The sequence below is a fragment of the Acinonyx jubatus genome, chromosome B4 (assembly GCF_027475565.1).
Source record: "Acinonyx jubatus isolate Ajub_Pintada_27869175 chromosome B4, VMU_Ajub_asm_v1.0, whole genome shotgun sequence".
Lineage (NCBI taxonomy): Eukaryota > Metazoa > Chordata > Mammalia > Carnivora > Felidae > Acinonyx > Acinonyx jubatus.
This window is the reverse complement of record NC_069387.1, coordinates 82,317,846-82,336,983: the sequence shown is the minus strand read 5'-3', so window position 1 is coordinate 82,336,983 and position 19,138 is coordinate 82,317,846. Positions and strand designations below refer to the sequence as shown.

The window sequence follows — 19,138 nt, the reverse complement described above, 5'->3', positions numbered from 1 at the left end:
AAGTGAAATAAGTCAGTCAGAGAAGGACAGATACCATATGTTTTCACTCATATGTGGATCTTGAGAAACTTAACAAAAGACCATGGGAAAGGGGAAGGGGAGAAAAAGATACAGAAAGGGAGGGAGGCAAACCATAAGAGACTCTTAAATACTGAGAACAAACTGAGGGTTTGGGGGGGTGGGGAAAGTGGGTGATGGGCATTGAGGAGGGCACCTCTTGGGATGAACACTGGGTGTTGTATGGAAACCAATTTGACAATAAATTATGTTTCATATTTTAAAAAAGCTCAATTTATGAAGAAGATAATTTAAATTGTATGTCATTCTTGGGGCGCCTGGGTGGCTCAGTTGGTTGAGCATCCGACTTTTGATTTCTGCTCAGGTCACGGGGTCATAGGATCGAACCTCACCCTGGGCTCTGTGTTGAGTGTGGAGCCTGCTTAAGATTCTCTCTCTCCCTCTGACCCTCTTTCCCACTCATGCTCTCTCTCTAAAGTTAAAAAAAAAAAATTGTATGTAATTCTTTATCTTTCTTATTATCTGTCTCTCCCAACTAAAGCAGGAATTTTTATCTGTTTTGCTCACTGAAATATCTGTAACAACTACTCCAGTGCCTGGCATGTAGAAGCTCTCAATAAACATTTGTTGAATAAATTAATACATACCCCCAAGGTACATAATGCAACAAGTGATAGAATAATAATGAATACACTGAAAGCAGAGTAAGGAATAACAGATCAGTCTACAAGTGCATAATTACATCAGAAGACAAATCAGTAAGGATACAAAAGATTTGAACAGCATGGTTAACAATCATGAACTGAAAGACAGACATACAGAAAACACTGTAGCTAATAATAGGTACACGTTTTCAGGCACAAAGAAACATTCAGAGAAACAGACATACGCTGGAACATTCAACAAGTCTCAACAAACTTAAAGGACTCACATAGTACAACCATCAAATAATCTATGTAATTATGAGATATAGAAGATAACCAGAGAAATTTGAAGATACTGAATATTTCATAATAATAAGGAATTACTGGTAATTCTTTAGTGTGATAGGGTATGGAGTTATGTCTTTCAAAGAGTTTAACCTTTTAGGGACACCTACAGAAATATTTATTGGTGAAATGATATCTACAATTTATTTCCAAGTAGTTTGGGAACAGAGGTACTAGTAGAGGGAGGTGGGCAGGAAAATAGATGAAGTGAGACTGGCCATATTTGTTGAAACTAGATCATCCCAGGGGGTCATTGTACAATTATCTCTGATGTTCTGTGTTTTTAGCCTTCCGCAATAAAAGTTTTGCAAAGAGAATCTTAAATATATATAACCTGTACCCAGCAATTATACTTTTAAGATATATTTACACACGAACTATGTATAACGTAATAAGCTTTTGTAGTAACAAAAAATATGGAGGGAAACTATTTACTCAGTCCATTTATGATGACAAAATGATGCAACATTCATACAATGGAATATTGCGCAGATGTAAACACAAAGAATAAAGCTCTAGATGGATGGCCATTGAAAGATCTTTAAGAATTATTGTCAAGATATAGAAAAACAAGGTGCAGGACGTGTGTTTAATATACTAAATATTGTGTGTAAAAAAGAGAGAAAAAGCAATAAGCTTCTCTAGTCCTAACTGCTTGTGAACCCCGGAGAAAGGCTGGAAACACACATGAAGCACTCAGAACAAGGTGACCTGTACGGGTGGGAAGCCACAATGGGAACTGAGCAGGTGGGAGAGCAGTTGGGGAGCGAGAATTTTCATTGTGCACCTTTCTATATCTTCTGGGTTGTGAATCATGAGAAAACACGATCCATTTGAAATTTAGATGAAGAAATTTATAATGGCCACAAAAAGTTGTTGTGAGAAATACCTAAAGCAGTACTTGGAGGGAAATTTATAAGAAACATTTATTAAAAAAAAAAAAAAAAGGAAGAGCTGAAAATGAAGGAATTAAGCATTCATTTCAAGAAGTTGAAAATAGAACGGTAAAATAAACTCAAGAAAGCAGAAGGAAGGGGGCACCTGGATGGCTCAGTCAGTTAAGCTTCCGACTTCAGCACAGGTCATGATCTCACGGTTCATGAGTTTGAGCCCCTCGCCAGGCTCTCTGCCTGCTTTGAATCCTCTGTTCCCCTCTCTCTCTCTGCCCCTCTCCCACTCTGCCCTTCCCCCACTAATTCTCTCCCTCTTTCTCTCTCCTGAAAATAAACATTAAGAAACAAAAGAGGGGTGCCTGAGTGGCTCAGTCAGTTAAGCATCCAACTCTTGATTTCAGCTCAGGTCATGATCTCACGGTTTGTCAGTTTGAGCCCCACGTGGGGCTCTGCACTGACAGCGTGGAGCCTGCTTGGGATTCTGTGTCTCCCTCTCTCACTGCCCCTCCCCCGCTCATGCTCACACACTCATAAATACATAAAAATTTTAAAAATTAAAAATTTTTTAAAAAGCATAAGGAAGGAAAATAAAGAGTGAAATTAATAAAATAGAAAACAAATACAATACAGAAATTCAAAAGAGCCAAAATAGTTGGTTCTCTGAAAAGAGGATTACAACTGACCAAACTCTGGTGAGACTGACCAATAACAAAAGAGGCCAAAATCCCCTCAGGAACGAACAGAAAAACCTACTCACAGATGCTACAGAGATTAAAAAATAATAGAAGGGTATCGTGAACAACTTCATGACAATAAATCTGAAAAATCAGATGAAATAGACAAATTCCTCAAAAATACAACTTACTAAAACTGACCCAACTAGCAATAGAAAACTTTGAATATTCCAAAAACTACCAAGGAAAATCAAGTTGAAACTCTTCCCACAACAAAAACATAGACAAACATGATTTTACAGGTGAATTCTTGCAAACACTCAAGGAGTAAAAAATTGTAATCTTAAACATTCTTCAGTGTATAGAAAAAGTGAGAACATTTTGAACTCATTTTTTGAGGGGAGCATAACCTTGTTACCAAAACATGATAATGACAGTACTAGAAGGAAAAACTACAGGTCAATATTTCTCAAGAGAGATATATATAAGTCCTTTAAAAACCAGCAAACTGAATCCAGCAAGACCTAAAAAGGATAGTCAAGGATAATACATATGACCAAAGTCATTCATTTCAGGAATGCAAAACTGGTTTAACATTAGAAAATCAATAAATGGTTTAATTTCAAATGAAAGTTTGGCTTAATATTAGGATATCAATTAAGTATATTAGTTTAAATCAGTTTCATATTAGTAAATAAATACTTGGAAAAAATGATCAGTTCTTAGGAATCAGTGAAATGCAAATTAAATTGATAATGAGACACCATCATACATCCAATAAGTCAATAAAAATTGAAAGTCTGGTAACATATATTGGCCAGGATATGGAATGTTGGGAATATTTTTGCAATAAGGATATGAATGGGAACAAAAACTTTGGAAAATATTCTGCAGTGCCAAATAAGGTAGAACAGGAGCTTACTACCATATCCTACGACCCAGCAATTGTACACCCAGGCAAATTTCTCCATCAAGAAATTCTCGCACATTGTATCAGGAGGTACTTAAAAGAATTTTGCATATAGCAGCAGTTTTTGGGAATAGCAGAAAACTGGAAACAACCCAGATGTCCACGAAAAGTAAGGTGGATGAACAGGGGATAATGATACAAAGGAATACTAGACAGGCATGGAAGTGCCCTAGAGGTACCGCCATGGACAGAGATGAATCTCACACACGCAGTACTAGGCAAAAGAAACAGATCCCAGATTTCCTTGTATGCACTCTGCATGCTTTCATACAATATGACACCATTTGTATAAAGTTCAGGGAAAAAAAAGCCTAAATTAAATGAGGTGCCTGCACAGATGGCAAAACCTAGAGAAAAGCAAAGGAATTCTCCTTATCAGGTTAGGACGGCTGTTAGCTCTGTGGTGAAGGGAGAGAGAGGGATGCACCGTGTGGGGGCACGGAGTCATTTTTAAGGTACTATCTGCATCCTTCCATAACCCAAGGCGATTAGATAGGTATTTCCTTTATTATATTATTCCTTACACAATACACGCATGTTTTATACCATTTTATGTATTGTGGCATATTTCACAATATTTTTTTATGTGATTAGAAAAAAGAGGGCCACAACATTAAGGTACAAGAGAATATAAGAGGAATAATTTACCATGAAGATATCACAACTCTAAATTTACATTTCTCTGACACAGCCTCAAAATAGATGAAGGGGAAATTAATAAAATTGCCAAATCCACCATTACAGAGAAAATTTTAATGCACCCCTTTCAATAACAACTGGCCACCTGGCCAAAAAACATTAGTAGGTAACTTGACCAATATAGTTAGAGTCTTGAACTAAATCGAGAAAACACACGCTATCAAGCGCACCCGCACCATTTTTTAAAGTTCGCCACAGAGAAAGTCTTGATACAACAAATCACTGACACGATGGCCTAAAATTAGAAATCAATAGTCATATATGAAAACAAAAATAGGGGCACCTGCGTGGCTCGGTATGTTGAGCAACTGACTTTTTTTTCTCTCTCTCAATGTTTATTTATTTTTTGAGAGAGACAGAGTGTGAGGGGGAGAGGGACAGAGAGGAAGATACAGAATCGGAAGCAGGCTCCAGGCTCTGAGCTGTCAGCACAGATCCAGATGCAGGGGCTCGAACTCACGAACCAGTAAGATCGTGACCTGAGCTGAAATCCCACGCTCAATAGACTGAGCCACCCAGGCACCCAGAGCAACTGACTCTTGATTATGGTTCAGGTCATGATCTCACGGTTTGGGATTGAACCACACATCTCGGGCTGCGTTGAGCTGGCAGCGCGGAGCCTGCTTGGGATTTTCTCCCTCTCTCTCTCTCTCTCTCTCTCTCTCTCTCTCGCTGCCCCTCCCCCACTTGCTCTCTAAATAAATAAACTTAAAAAAATAAAAACAAAAATAAAAGACATTTGTTTAGAAATATAATAAGCGTAAATCTAAAATAAGTTCTCAAGCAGAGCACAAATAACAATGACAATGGAAATGCTGCATATCAAAACTTGAGGGATGCAACCCACATGGAGTTAAATGGACAGCTTTACCCATGCGTGAGTAGGAAAGGAGAGTCCATGAAGCATCCCACGGTTCCTATTATGGACAAAGGGATAATCTCTCTCTTATACAAAGAGTTGTTATCAGTTTAGAAGAAAAAGATCAACAATCGATTAGGGAAATAAGCAAAGAATTTGGATGGTTGAAAGAAAAGAGTAAAGGCTGAAAGAGAGAAATGCCTCTTAAATATGATTAAGATTACATACCTTTTCCCAAGATAAATGCAAGTTAAAACCATACTAAGAAATCACTGTTTATCTGAGGCCTGTCTGATGATTGGCCCAAATCTGAAAGTTTAAAAATACATTGCGTTGGCATGGCTGCAGGGGAACAGGCATTCTCATACATTGCTGGAGGGAGAGTAATTTACCTAAGCAGGGTAACTTGGCAGTACATAAGAATTCCACCAATCTACTTCTAGGAATTTAACCTACATATTCTCTGTGAATAACCTACATTATTCACTGCAGTACTTTTGTGTTAATAAGAGTTAAAACAACCTAAATGTCCATCAACAAGGTACTATTTAGCCAAATGATAGTACAGTGTATAAAAGAATAATAGCAGGGTGCCTGGGTGGCTCAGTCAGTTAAGCATCTGACTTTGGCTCAGGTCATGATCTCATGGTTCATGAGTTCAAGCCCCACGTCGGTCTCTGTGCTGACAGTTCAGAGCTTGGAGCCTGCTTTGGATTCTGTGTCTCCCTCTCTCTCTGCCCCTCCCCTGCTCACGCTTTGTCTCTGTCTCAAAAATAGGTAAACACTAAAAAAATTTTTTTTAATTTAAAAGAATGATAGCAACTAGAAAAAAAAGAACAAGAGGGGGATAGGCAAAATGGGGGAAGGGGCCCAAAAAATACAAACTTGCAGTTATAAAATAAGTAAGTAATGAGGATCTACAGCATGGTGATTATAGTTGATAATATATTACACATTTGGAAGTTGCCAAGAGTGTAGATTCTACAAGTTCTCATCACAAGGGAAAACAATTTTAACTATATGTTGACAGAGGCTAACTAGACTCATTGTGGTGATCATTTCACAATATATACAAATATTGAAACATATTGTGCACCTGAAACTAATATAATGTTATATGTCAAATATACCTCAGGAAAAAGATAGGTAAACAAACAGAAAAACAAAGGAAGGAAAGGAGGGAGGAAGGGAGGAAGGAAAAGGAAATTATTTATATATGTATTTGGCAAGGGCTCAAAGATAAATGTTTGTATGTGTATTTAAAAAAAAAAAATCTCTGAGTCAGGGAGCCTGGCTGGCTTAGTCAGTAGAGCATGTGTCTTTTGGAGTGGTGAGTTCGAGCCCCACCTTGAAGGTAGAGTTAACTTAAAAAAAAAAAAAAAAAAAAAAATCTCGGGGCACCTGGGTGGCTCAGTCAGTTAAGTGACTGACTTCAGCTCAGGTCATGATCTTGTGGTTCATGAGTTCGAGCCCCATGTCAGGATTTGTGCTGACAGCTCAGAGCCTGGAACTTGCTTTGGATTCTGTGTCTTCTTCTCTCTCTGCCCTCCCCTGCTCGCTCTCTGTCTGTCTCTCTCTCTCAAAAATAAATTAGCATTTAAAAACTTAAAAAAAAAATACAAGAAAATTATAGACCAACTCACTTATGAAAATAGCTGTAAAATCAATTAAAATATTAGGAAGCTAAATATATCACTGTATTAAGAATATTTCAAGGGGTGCCTGGCTGGCTCAGTAGGAAGAGCATCTGATTCTTGATCTCAGCTCAGGTCTTGATCCCAGGATCATGAGTTCAAGTCCCACACTGTGCTTTGCACTGGGCACAAAGCCTACTTAAAAAATAATAATAAAATAAAATCTTTAAAAAAAAAAAAGGCAAAAAGGAAACTTTATGACCATGGATTATTCCAGAAATGCAAGGGTAAAAAAACTTAGAAAATGAATTAGTTGAATTCAAATAAAGATGAAAAACCATATGACCATCTCAATAGATATATAAAAAATATGGGTTAAAATTCACACCTACCTATGATGAAAATATTACACAAACTAGGAATAAAATAGATCTTCATTCAGCTGGTAAAAGGTGTCTACAAAAACCCTGCAGGAAAACACGATGTTAATAGTGTAACCTCAGTAGTACTCTCTTTAAAATCAAGCCAAAGATGCCTACCTCACCCCTTGAATTGCACTGCAGGTATAAGAAAAATGGCATATATAAGGATTAGAAAGGAAGAAATCAGAGTGTGTCTATTTGCAGATGACATTATTATTCACATAGAAAATCCATGAGAACCTGCAAGCTATTATAATGTAACTTTTAAAGGATGTCATTTACAATAGCATCAAAAACTATAAGGTACCTGTAGGCTTGAAACATTTGCCCACATGCACAAGTCACAAACAAAAAGCTACAAGGTATCTAGGACTAACCTCAAATGAGATCTATAAGAGCTTTCACAGAGAAAATTAAAATCTTAGTTTGGTACAAGGCAGTAAGTAAATAGAAGTAAATATTATGTTCATTGTGAATGAAAAGTCAATATCATAAAATATCAATTCTCTCCAAATTAATGTAAAATTCAATGTAATTCCCCATTAAAATCCCCAAAAGACTTTTTTTCACAGAACTTGTCCAATAATAGCTCAGACAGTTTTGAAGAACAAAGAAAAATGCATACTATCAGATACCAAGACTTACTAAAAAGCTATAGTATGTAAAACAATGTGGAGTTGGCACAGGAATAGACAGACTATTGAAACAAAAAAGAAGCCAAGAAGAAAATGCACATATGTATGGCAACTTGATAAATGCCTGATGTGGCACTATAAATCAGGGAGAAAATATGGCCTGCTCAATAAATGGTGCTGGGACAGCCAGTTATCCAGATGAAAAATAGCTATATTTAGGTTCTAAGCTTACACATGACACATTAAATTGTTTATGGAATTAAAGTCTAACATATGAGAAGAAAACTTCTATAATTTGAAAAATATAAATGAAAAGGATTTAATAAAAGACATAAAATATACAAACTATAGAAAAACACTGAAATTTTTAATCATATTGGAATTTTTAAATTTTTAAGTTAAAAGTACATTTGAGATACTCTGAACAAAAGAAGAAGACAAGCTATAGCTAGAGTATAGGAGATTAAGGAATTAAATCTGGAATATATGAAGAATGCCTTCCTAACTCATTCTGTGAGGCCAGCATTACTCTGATACCAAACCCAGACAAAGATATTACAAAACCGCAGACCAAGATCCCTTGTGAACACAAATGCAAATTTTCTCAACAAAATACTAGCAAACCAAATTCAGCAGCATACTGAAAGCATTATGCATCATGATTCCTGTGGGATTTATTCCAGGAATGCTAAGATGGTTCAATGGACAAAAATCAATATGCACACTACAATACACCACATTAACAGAATGAAGGAAAAAGCCACATGATCATCTCAACTGTGAACAAAGAATTTGAAAGTCAACACCCTTTCCTGATAAAATCACTTGAAAAACTAGGAAAAGAAGAGAATGTCAACATGATAAAGGCCACATATGAAAACCCCAGAGCTAATAGCATTACTTAATGGTGAAAGACTGAAAAATTTTCCACGAGTAATAGGAACCAAGATAAGGATGCCCACTTTATGTCGCTTCTATTTAACATAGTACAGAAGTTATAACCAGAGCAAATTAGGCAAGAAAAAGAAATAAAGGGCATCCAAATTGGAAAGAAAGAAGTAAAATCATCTCCGTTCACAAGTGACATGATATTACACACAGAAAATCCAAAAGAACCCCCCCCCCCAATACACACACAAACCCTATTACAGATAATAAATAAATTCAGCAAGGTTTCAGGACATAAAATCAACATGCAAATATCAGTTGTATTTCTGTATATTTGCAATAAACAAGCCAAAAAGGCAATTTCTTAAGTGTTTATTTATTTGTTTTAAGACAGAGAGAGAGCACATATGCATGGGGGAGGGGGAGAGAGAGAGGGAGATACAGAATCCTAAGAAGGCTCCATGAGCATAGAGCCTGATGTGGAACTCAATCTCACAACTGTAAGATCATGACCTGAGCCAAAATCAAGAGTCTGACCCTTAACCAACTAAACCACCCAGGTGCCTCTAAAAAGGCAATTTAAAAATTTTTTCACTTACAATAGCATCAAAAAATAAACTATTTAGGATAAATTTCTCAAAGGAGGTGAAAGACTTACACATGGAAAACTACAAAATTACAAAATATTACAGAAATTATAGAAGACACAAATAAACAGAAAGATAGCCTATGTTCATGGACTAGAAAACTTAATAGTAAGATGGCAATACTATACAAAGTATCTCATATTCAATGCATTCCCTATGAAAATCTCAATGGTTGTTTTTATAGTCAGAGAAAAACCCATCTTAAAATTCATATGGAATCGTAAGGGATCTCATATAGCCAGAACAATCTCAAAAAAAAAAAAAAAAAAAGAACAAAGTTGGAGGACTCAACACTGCCTAATTTCAAAACTTACTACAAAACCACAGTAATCGAAACAGTGTGGTACTGGCATAAGGACAGACATACAGGCCAGTGGCATAGAATAGAGCTGAGAAATCACCCTAGCATATTTGCTCATTTGATTTTCAACAAGGGTATTAAGACCATTCAAAGAGACAAGGATAGTAATGTCAACAAATGGTGCTAGAAAAACTGGATATTTACATGCAAACAAATGAAGGTGGATCCTTACCTTACTTTGTATACAAAAATAAACTCAAAACTATAAAACTCTTAGAAGAAAACAGAAGTAAAAATCATCATGACTTTGGAATAGGAAATGATTTCTTACGTATGAGGCCAAAAGCACAGGCAATAAAAGAAAAAATAGGTAACTTAGACTTCATCAGAATTAAAAACTTCTATGCATCAAAAAACACTACTAAGAGAGTGAAAAAGCAGGGGCACCTGACTGGTTCAGTAGGTAGAGCATGTGATTCTTGATCTCAGGGTCATGAGTTCAAGCGCCATGTTAGGCATGGAGTCTACTTTAAAAAAAGAGAGAGGGGCGCCTGGGTGGCTCAGTTGGTTAGGCGTCCGACTTCAGCTCGGGTCACGATCTGGCAGTCCGTGAGTTCGAGCCCTGCGTCAGGCTCTGGGCTGCTGGCTCGGAGCCTGGAGCCTGCTTCCGATTCTGTGTCTCCTTCTCTCTCTGCCCCTCCCCCGTTCATGCTCTGTCTCTCTCTGTCTCAAAAACAAATAAACGTTAAAAAAAATTTTTTTTTAAATAAAAAAAGAGAGAGTAAAAAACAACCCACAGAATGGGAGAAAATCATATATATACATACACACACACATATAGATATATATTTGCAAATCATGTATCTGATAAGTGATTAATATCCAGGATATATAGAAAACTACCACAACTCAACGATAAAAAACAACCCAATTAAAAAATGGGCAAAGGATTTAAATAGACATTTCTCCAAAGAACATATACATATAGACAATACGCACATGAAAAGATGTTCAACATCATCAGTCATTAGGAAAATGAAAATCAAAACCACAATGAGATACCACTGCATATCCATTAGGATGGTTATTATAAAAAATAGTAATAATAAGTACTGGAGAGGGTGGGGCAACTGGGTGGCTCAGTCAGTTAAGCTCTGACTTTTTAAAAAAATTTTTAATGTTTATTTATATTTCAGAGAGAGAGAGGGAGAGGGGGAGGGGCAAAGAGAGAGGGAGACACAGAATCTGAAGCAGGCTCCAGGCCCTTGGTTCTCAGCACAGAGCCCAATGTGGGGCTTGAACCCACGAACTGTAAGCTCATGCATGACCTGAGCCAAAGTCAGACACTTAACCAACTAAGCCACCCAGGTGCCCCAAGTGTCTGACTCTTGATCTCAGCTCAGGTTACGAACTCAACAGTTGTGAGATTGAGCACCACATTGGGCTCTCTGCTGTTAGCACAGAGCCTGCTTCAGTTCCTTTGTCCCCCCTCTCTCTCTCTCTGCCTCTCCCCCCTCCCTCTCTCAAAATAAATGAACTTAAAAAAGAAAAAGACATTGAGAGCCACCTGGGTGGCTCAGTTGATTAAGTGTCCGACTTTTGATTTTGGCTCAGGTCATGATCTCATCGTTCATGGGATCAAGCCCTGCATCAGGCTCCATGTGACTGACAGTGGAGAGCCTGCTTGGGATTCATTCTCTCTCTCCCCCTCTGCCCCTCCCCCACTTAAGCTCTCTCTCTGTCTTTCTCAAAATAAATAAACAAACATTAGAAAAGAATAGAAAAAGTGAGCAATGCACCAAATCCGCCAATAAAATATGCTTTTGGGTACTTCCCTCAAAGAAACTCTTGCACATTCACAATGAGACCTACATTGTAGCACTGTGTATAAAAGCATTAGAGTTGAAATCCAACTTTTCCTCAACAGAGGAATAGTAAGTAAACAATGAAACACACAGCCATTAAAATCATTGACCTAGATCTCCATGTCATGCCACAGAATGGCAAACAGTGATTAGCGAAAAAGCAAGTTGATACCACTAATGTATAATTTTAAAACACAAAACATATATGGTGTCTACGATACGTGTATGACTAATAAAAGTACAAAGCAAGCATGAAGATGGTTGTGGTTGTTTCTGGAGAGGAGGGAGAGAGAAGAAATGAGAAGGTGGGTTTTAACTACATCTTTCATTAGCATTTTATTCCTTTCTGATGCAAATATGGCAAAATGTTAACATCTGTTTCACTTGGCAGTGGATTTATGGGTCTCTATGACATTATTTTTGTAAGTCCAAGATGTTTCACAATTAGAAATTAGAAAGTAAAAAATCTGAGATCTCTGTGAAATCTCACTTAGTATAAGAATTGAGAAGGGGATCCAAATTTGCTTAATTCCAGATGGCTAACCATTCCCAAACCCCATGGAAAAACCGCACTTTTACCAAACACCATGCACACGGCTCCTACCCAGGAGGCATTGGGAAGGTAGGACTTCACTATGCTTGCCCTGGAGGCAGGAAGGTGGTGGTGGGGGGGAGCCAGGGGGAACGTGGTTTACTCAATCATGAAGGCAACAAACTTGGGTGGTCTATCAGGATGTAAGGACTAAAAAATGAGGGGCGCCTGAGTGGCTCAGTCAGTTGAGCTTTGGGCTCTTGATTTCGGTTCAGATCATGATCTCACTGTTTGTGAGTTCGAGCCCCGTGTCAGGCTCTGAGCTGACAGTGAGGAACCTGCTAGGGATTTTCTCTTTCCCTCTCTCTGCCCCCCTCCACCCACGTGTGCTCTCTCTTTCTTTCAAAATAAATAAACTTCAAAAAAATATAAAAATAAAAAATGAGAAACAGCCAGACAGGAATGCCCTCAACTTTCTGCCACTACCACCTCCAGACTCCCCACCAAATACACCACCCTTTCATTCCCAGTTACAACCCTAGATCTCCTCTCCTCAGGGTAACTGTTCTCCTGTGTTCTGTATCCCAGCTCTGCCCCATTCTCTTCCCCTTCTTTCTGCTATAACTCAATCTCTCCTTTCTATCAGGTCCACCCAAAAGCATTTACACATGCTCCCAATTTAAAACGCGAAAGAACACCCTCTCCAACCCTATAACCCCTCCAACTAGTGCTCACCTTTTCCCTCCCCTGCATATCGAGACTTCTTCCAAGGTTTCCACTTCTTCATCTCCTCTTCAGCACCCCACAGAAACTGCTGTAGCAAAGTTCACCAGTGACCTCTGTCATTAAGTCCAACCAAAGGACTGGTGAGGGGAGACTGGGAGTAGAGGACTTAGAAATTTTCATCTGGTTCCCATGACTACTGCCGGAGTTATTTCCTTGTGAATGCTTTGCTTTTATTAAAATAATAATTCCCATGACCGCCCACAAGCAGTTTTTAATCCTCCTCTTCCCTGAAGGTTCAAATGCTACTGATGCCCTGGGCCAGCCCCTCTTTGAGATGTGTCACTGTAGTCTCCTTTCTGGCCCCTTCTTGGCAAAGCCCCCTTCCGCCCATGCTTTCAATGATGGCTTCCTCAATGTTCTGTTCCACCTTTTCCACTATATACTGTTTCTTTGGGGGGATTTTATCCAGACCAAGACTCCAACTGTAGCCAATATGTTGATGACTCCCAGCCTTCTGGGTTCAATTCGGATCTCTCTCCTGAGTTCCAAACCCACAGATCTAACAGCCTCCTCAGAAATCTCTACTTGGACGCCTGCAGCCACCAAAATCATCATACTCAAAACCAGAATCATCATTTTCCTTCACCAAACCTATTCTTCTTTCTACTCTACCTAACTTAGGAACCACCATCTATCCATGCTCAACCCAGAAACCTATGAGTCTTACTCTATTGATTCTGTTCCCTAAATCTCCCTCCAAATTCACATTTCTTCATCCCTGGGCCACCTTCTTTTCTCACCTGGATCACTGCAACCACTTCCTAACTGGCCTCCCAATCATTTGCTACATTCCAGCCAGAGTGAGCTTTCAAAACCAAAACTGAATATGTCATCATCCTCCTTAAGATATCTCATTAGCTTCCCCCTTATTTCTCGGATTGTCCAAACTCAACATAGCTACAGAGCTTCATGACCTGCACGCTGACCCCTAATTGCTGCCCAGCCTCACCTCCCACACTACCTTCCCACAATTCTCTCCAGTCACTGCGAAAAGCTATCAACTGCCCCTTGTCTCCAGGCCTATGGCACTTAGCAGACCTTCCACTTGGAATGCCCTCTTCCCTCTACCCCTCCTCTACAGCTGCTGGACTAGCTCCTCATCCTTCAACTGTCAGTTCAAAGGTCACATTCTCCAGGAAGCCTCCCCTTCAGCTAGACTTGGCTAGTTCTTTCATTGTGCGTCCCCCTTATCCCCCCATGATATGTAGTTCAGCTGTCAGACTTTATCCTGCTTGCTGTGGCTGTTTATTTAATGTCTGTCTCCTGAGAGCAGGACTAGGTCTCTCAGTCACCACTTCATCCCCAGTTTCTATGACAGGGCTTGGTGCAGGGCATATGTTCAATAGATAAGAGGAAAGTGCAGTCTTTGCCCTCAGTTCTTGGCCTACTGAAGCTGCAAATAACAAAAATAATTAGAATATAATAAAGTAAGTGCTTATAATCAATTACGTATGTGTGTAGATGCTTGTGGGTTGCTACAGTCTGAATGTTTGTGCCCCTCGAAAGGTCTTATGTTGAAATCCTATGCCCAATGTGATAATATTAGGAAGTGGGACCTTTAGGAGGTGCTTAGGTCATAAGGGTAGAACCTTCATGAATGGGATTAAAGTTCTTATAAAAGAGGCTCCCCAGAGCTCCCTAGCCCCTTCCACCATGTGAGAATAAACAAGAAGTCTATGACCTGGGCCACACTAGCACTCTGATCTCTAACTTCCACACTCCAGAATTGTTAAGAAAAAAATTTCTGTTTATAGGCCATTCAGCCTGTGGTATCTTGTTCTAGCAGCCCAAATAGACTAAGCCATGGATATATGTGGACATGGATATGTGGATGTGAAACGCTGAAGAAACCTAACTCACCTTCTGGCTTAGCCAAGAAAGTTCACATAAAATCGATGACATTTGAACCGGCTTATTATTCATTCCAGTCATTCAACAAATAACTTCTGGGCACCTACTTGGTGCCAGGCACTGTTCCAGGTACCAAGAATACAGCAGGAAATAAGACAAACAAACAAAAATAAGAAGAAGAAAGAAAAGATAAAGAAGAAGAAAGAAAAGAAGACAGACATTGTCCCTGCCTTCCTGGAGCTTATTCTAGTTGGGGTAGACAGACAGGGACGTTAAATTCCAACAAATAAGATAATTTCAGGAAATGATACATGCTTTGAAGAATATAAAACTCTGTAGGTGTTTACCAGGATGGTGGCAGAAGGCTGCATGTGTTCTGTGTGCCAACATCAGGGCTAACCTGTGGAGGTGTCACAGGGATATATAACTTGAATGACAGGGTGGAGCCTACCGCTCAAAGATCTGGAGGAAGACAGCTTTCAGCAGAGGCAACAATGAGACCCACTGATTCAAAGAACAGAAAGAAGGCCAGTGGGGCAGATACACAACGAGTATTTATATCTCTGGCCCAGACCTCATCCCTGAACTCCAGAATCACAGAACCAACTACCAGCTGGACATCGCCACTGGATGTCTAGAGTCATTGTGACCTCCATCCATCAACCTGGGTTCCCCTCCAAACCCAACCCTTCCCATTCTAGTAAATGACAGTTGCATTGTTGCATTTGCTCAAGCCAAAAACCCCAGAATCATACTTGACTCCACCCCATGCCCAATCCATCAATAAATCTTCTTGGGTCCACTTTCAAAATATGTCCCAAACCCGAGGGCTTCCCATCACCTCCCAGGCACCTCAGTCTGTGCTGAAGTATTTGGATCTTAGCCTTTGTGCAAGGCAGAATCACGGAAGGTTTTCCAGGACGGGACAGAGAAGTGACACTTGCCGTAGGGGTGTGTTGGAGTCAGCTTACACAGTTCACAAGAGCCAACTGGAAAATTTTCAGGAATGTTGCCAGATGGTTGACATCACAGTGACAGCATGAATTTGGCCACGGTAAGACTACTTATACCACAGATACTGGTAAACATTATAGATCAAGGCTCCCCACTCTCTCCTGGCCATCAGAATGCTCAACATTTACCAGCATACAACTGCATGTGCAAGTCTGTATTACAGAAAGACCCTTCTTGTGTCATCGGGTGTGTGATTCTTATCTCTATAGGTGTTTACGTTTGTGAATACACGTTAGCACCCGAAGAACCTTTCCCATCATATATCTGCCTGCTTGCCTGAACTCAGTTAGGGAGCACTAGATCGGGAGCACCTGATAAGAGGCTGTTGGCAATGATGCAGGTGAGAGATGAAGGCACCAAGCATAGGAAAGAAGCCAGTGGTCAGAGAAATCTAGAAATAGGATGAATAGGCTTTGTCATTTACTCTGAGAGAACTAAATTCCTTTCCTTCACACCACTCCTCAGTTTGTAGTCACAGACCCATTTCTGTGATTCTTCTTTAACATGTCTTCCTGTCTAGACTGTACATCCCCTGAGGGCAGGGGCTGTGTGTCTGCCCAGCACTGTAGCCCCAGAGCAGGGCCCAATGCTTACACCTGCACAGCCTTACTGACGAGTCATTAAATGAAGAACGGAAGACGAATTAAAGGAGAAGGAAAAGTCAGTAATAACGCTCAGAAGAAGAAACATGGGAAAAAGAATAAGTGTGGCTAGTGGTTCAGAGGGAAGGGTTTGGGAAATGTTGACTTCAAGTGCCCGGGACTATCCAGGCAGTGGCATCCAGCTACCAGCTGGAAATACGAGTCTTAAACTTAAGAGTCTTGGGTCTGAAAGAGACCTTCCTGAGTATAACATGCAACCCTTCCCTCTTCCCTTAGAGTCTGAATTGTCACCAAAGGAGTGTTAACTTCCCTCTCTTAAGACTCACCCGAACCTCGGCCTCCCGTGGCCTCCCATTAAGGTCGCATTTGGACCCGTTGCCATAGGTCTGGCTGTGGTAGCGTTTCAGACGATGCTGCTTGGAGGCCTGGTGAGGACATCAAGAGGGAGGGCGGGGGCAGAAGAAAGACAGCAAAGAGAAAAAATGGCACTTTGTCCTAATGGCCACCGAGCCCCAAGCAACATGTCAGCTAATCCTGACCCTCCCCTTCTTGTTAGGGCTCTGAGTCTACAGCCAGGACCCCTTTCTCTCCCAACCCCAAACTCCTGCCACCTTGGCTGTCTCATCATCCCAGTCGAAGGCCGATTGGTAGTAGCCGAGATAGAGGACTTCACCTTTGATCTCTGAATCTACAAGAGAAACCACAGTGAAGCACCGTTACTCCCTTCTAAGAGGACTAAGAGGGAAGGGGACTGGGGAGGCAGGTCACCTTCTATGAAGTGTTGCTGAGGGCTTAGGGAAAATGTAGGCATGAGTCACCTTCCATGTGGTACTGCTGGATGTGGCGTCCGTAACAGAATTCATATGTCCACCAGTCCTTGGTCTGACAATTAAAAAAAAAAAAAGAACAATCAAGGGGATAGCGTGCAGATGTCTCTGCTTGGAACCTGAATCTCTCCTAGCTCCAAGACACATAACCTCTCATCTACTTCTCATCCCCTCTGCTTCCATACTCAATTCTCCAGATTCTCAGTGACGAGGAAGGGCTGCTTTCCTTCTGTGACTGGGAGAAATGCCTCTAAAGTATGTTTTTCACCTGTGCTCTTTCCACGCCTCCCTTTTTAAAGATTTTTTTTAAAAATCCTTCTTCGCCTTTTATAAAGATAAGAAATCATGGTATCCTTGAAGCACTCGGACTGGGAAAATTTGAATATTCAAATATTAATTGAACTTCTACAACATTTCTTGTGCTGTTCTAGCCACCAGGGATACAACTGTGAACAAGATAAATTCTCTGACCTCATGGACTCATATTCCAGTGCTGGGACTCAGACTAAAAAAAATAAATAAGCTGATGATTCAGTTAATAAGATGATTTCAGATCATGAAAAATGCCATGATGAAAATAAAATAGGACACCGGCAGAAAGTGACGGGGGCAGGGGGTGACTTTACCAGGAAGGCTTCTCTACGAGAATGTCCCTCCTACCCTACAGTGACCCTCTTTAGGCACCTCAATCTTGGCTTAACCATCATTCCGAGGTCTTCTGTCCTAACCCTCCTCTACACTCAGCAAAGTGTCATCAGTGGTTGCAGGATTCTTTGCTTCTGTACAATATGTCTACTTGTCCAATGGCCTTTTTAACCCCCATAGGTCCTCTCGTCCCTCCCCATTCATGGGCACTCCGGTTCCCAGATAGATAGCTAGTTCCCAAGCCCTCATTCCATTCTTCCCAGCCCCTTTCACCTTCAGCAAGCAAGGAGCATCTTTCATTGGGCTCAACAGCTCAGGGATCCCAGGCCCTCGGTAAGCAGGTGCCTCCTCCTCCCTTTCACGCTGGAAGTGAATAGCTCCAGCTGGCAGGCGACATTCATAGCGCTGTTTGTACTTAGAGGAGACAATCACCACGTCCGAAGCTTGGCTCTGGGAAAGACGGAGGTTCGGGGGGCAGGGAGGCAAAGAGAGGCTGGGATCAGAGAGAACAACGAGATCCCTCTTCGGATCCTGGGGAAGAGCCCAGTCAAGTCAGAATGAGCCACAAGTCTTCCAGCTGTGTTTGGCGGGTGAGGGGAACGAGCACTCGCACTTCTCTCCCGGGAGGAGTCTGGGTGCTTCTATCTGGAACCGAAGCTGACAACGGGAAGCCCCACCCCTCCCAGTCCCTAGCCCCAGGGGAATGGGTCTCCGTCTACGGTCCTTAGGAGTCATCGTAAAACCCCTACCTACTCCTCCCGATTCTTCTTAGGCGCCCTATGCAGACTCCACAGCGGCCCTTCTTCCTCTATCTTTCCCCCCTTCCCCTTGCCCCAGATCCTCGCCCTTCCACGCCTCCACACCTGCCCTCCCATGACAGGCAACGGCAGGATCTCGATCCCATAACGCATCTCACTCAGTTCCTCTAGATTCAGGCTTCCGACACCGCCAGCCAGAGTTGCCGGTAACAGGAGCCCCAGAAGTAGCAGCCCCAACAGGCTGGACAGCAGCGTTTCCGCCGCCATCTTTCGTTCACCTTCTTACTCGGGGCAGCTCCTTCCGCCCTAAACCTGGCAGCGGCCTCACCCCGCCCACGAACGCCGAAAGGTCTCATTGGTTGAATGTTCTGTCCCTCTTACCTACCCAATTCCCATTTGTAAACGTGGCTCCAAAATCCTCCCGGAGGTGGATCACGATGATAAGCAAAACCACTCACTGCTCCTGATTGGTCAGAGATGCCAACCAATCATCGAGGAGCTCAGACCTCCTCCCACCCCCACCCCCCCCACCCCCAGTTCCAGAGACATGAGGTCTAACGCCCGGGCCCTTTGAAGCAATCTTTCTGTCTTCTTCCAGGGGTCACGCGCATCTCTTTTTCTTTTTTTTT

At 41.1% G+C, this 19,138-nt stretch overlaps 1 protein-coding gene across 4 annotated transcripts in view; it reads right to left on the bottom strand.

Annotated features, from left to right (window-relative positions):
* Positions 1 to 18,806, bottom strand: part of OS9 (OS9 endoplasmic reticulum lectin) — a 30,201-nt gene extending 11,395 nt beyond the window's left edge. For 2 of the 4 annotated variants that reach the window (XM_027071397.2, XM_027071398.2), the window contains exons 1-5: positions 18,615 to 18,806; positions 18,025 to 18,201; positions 17,098 to 17,161; positions 16,891 to 16,967; positions 16,606 to 16,704 (exon numbers count right to left, since the gene is read on the bottom strand). In XM_027071397.2, coding sequence (XP_026927198.2) covers positions 16,606 to 16,704; positions 16,891 to 16,967; positions 17,098 to 17,161; positions 18,025 to 18,201; positions 18,615 to 18,776 — 579 coding nt within the window. In that variant the 5' untranslated portion in view covers positions 18,777 to 18,806. The remainder of the gene's footprint in view (positions 1 to 16,605; positions 16,705 to 16,890; positions 16,968 to 17,097; positions 17,162 to 18,024; positions 18,202 to 18,614) is intronic. The other 2 variants (XM_027071393.2, XM_027071396.2) reach the window with 1 other exon arrangement.
* Between the last annotated feature and the right edge of the window lie 332 nt (positions 18,807 to 19,138).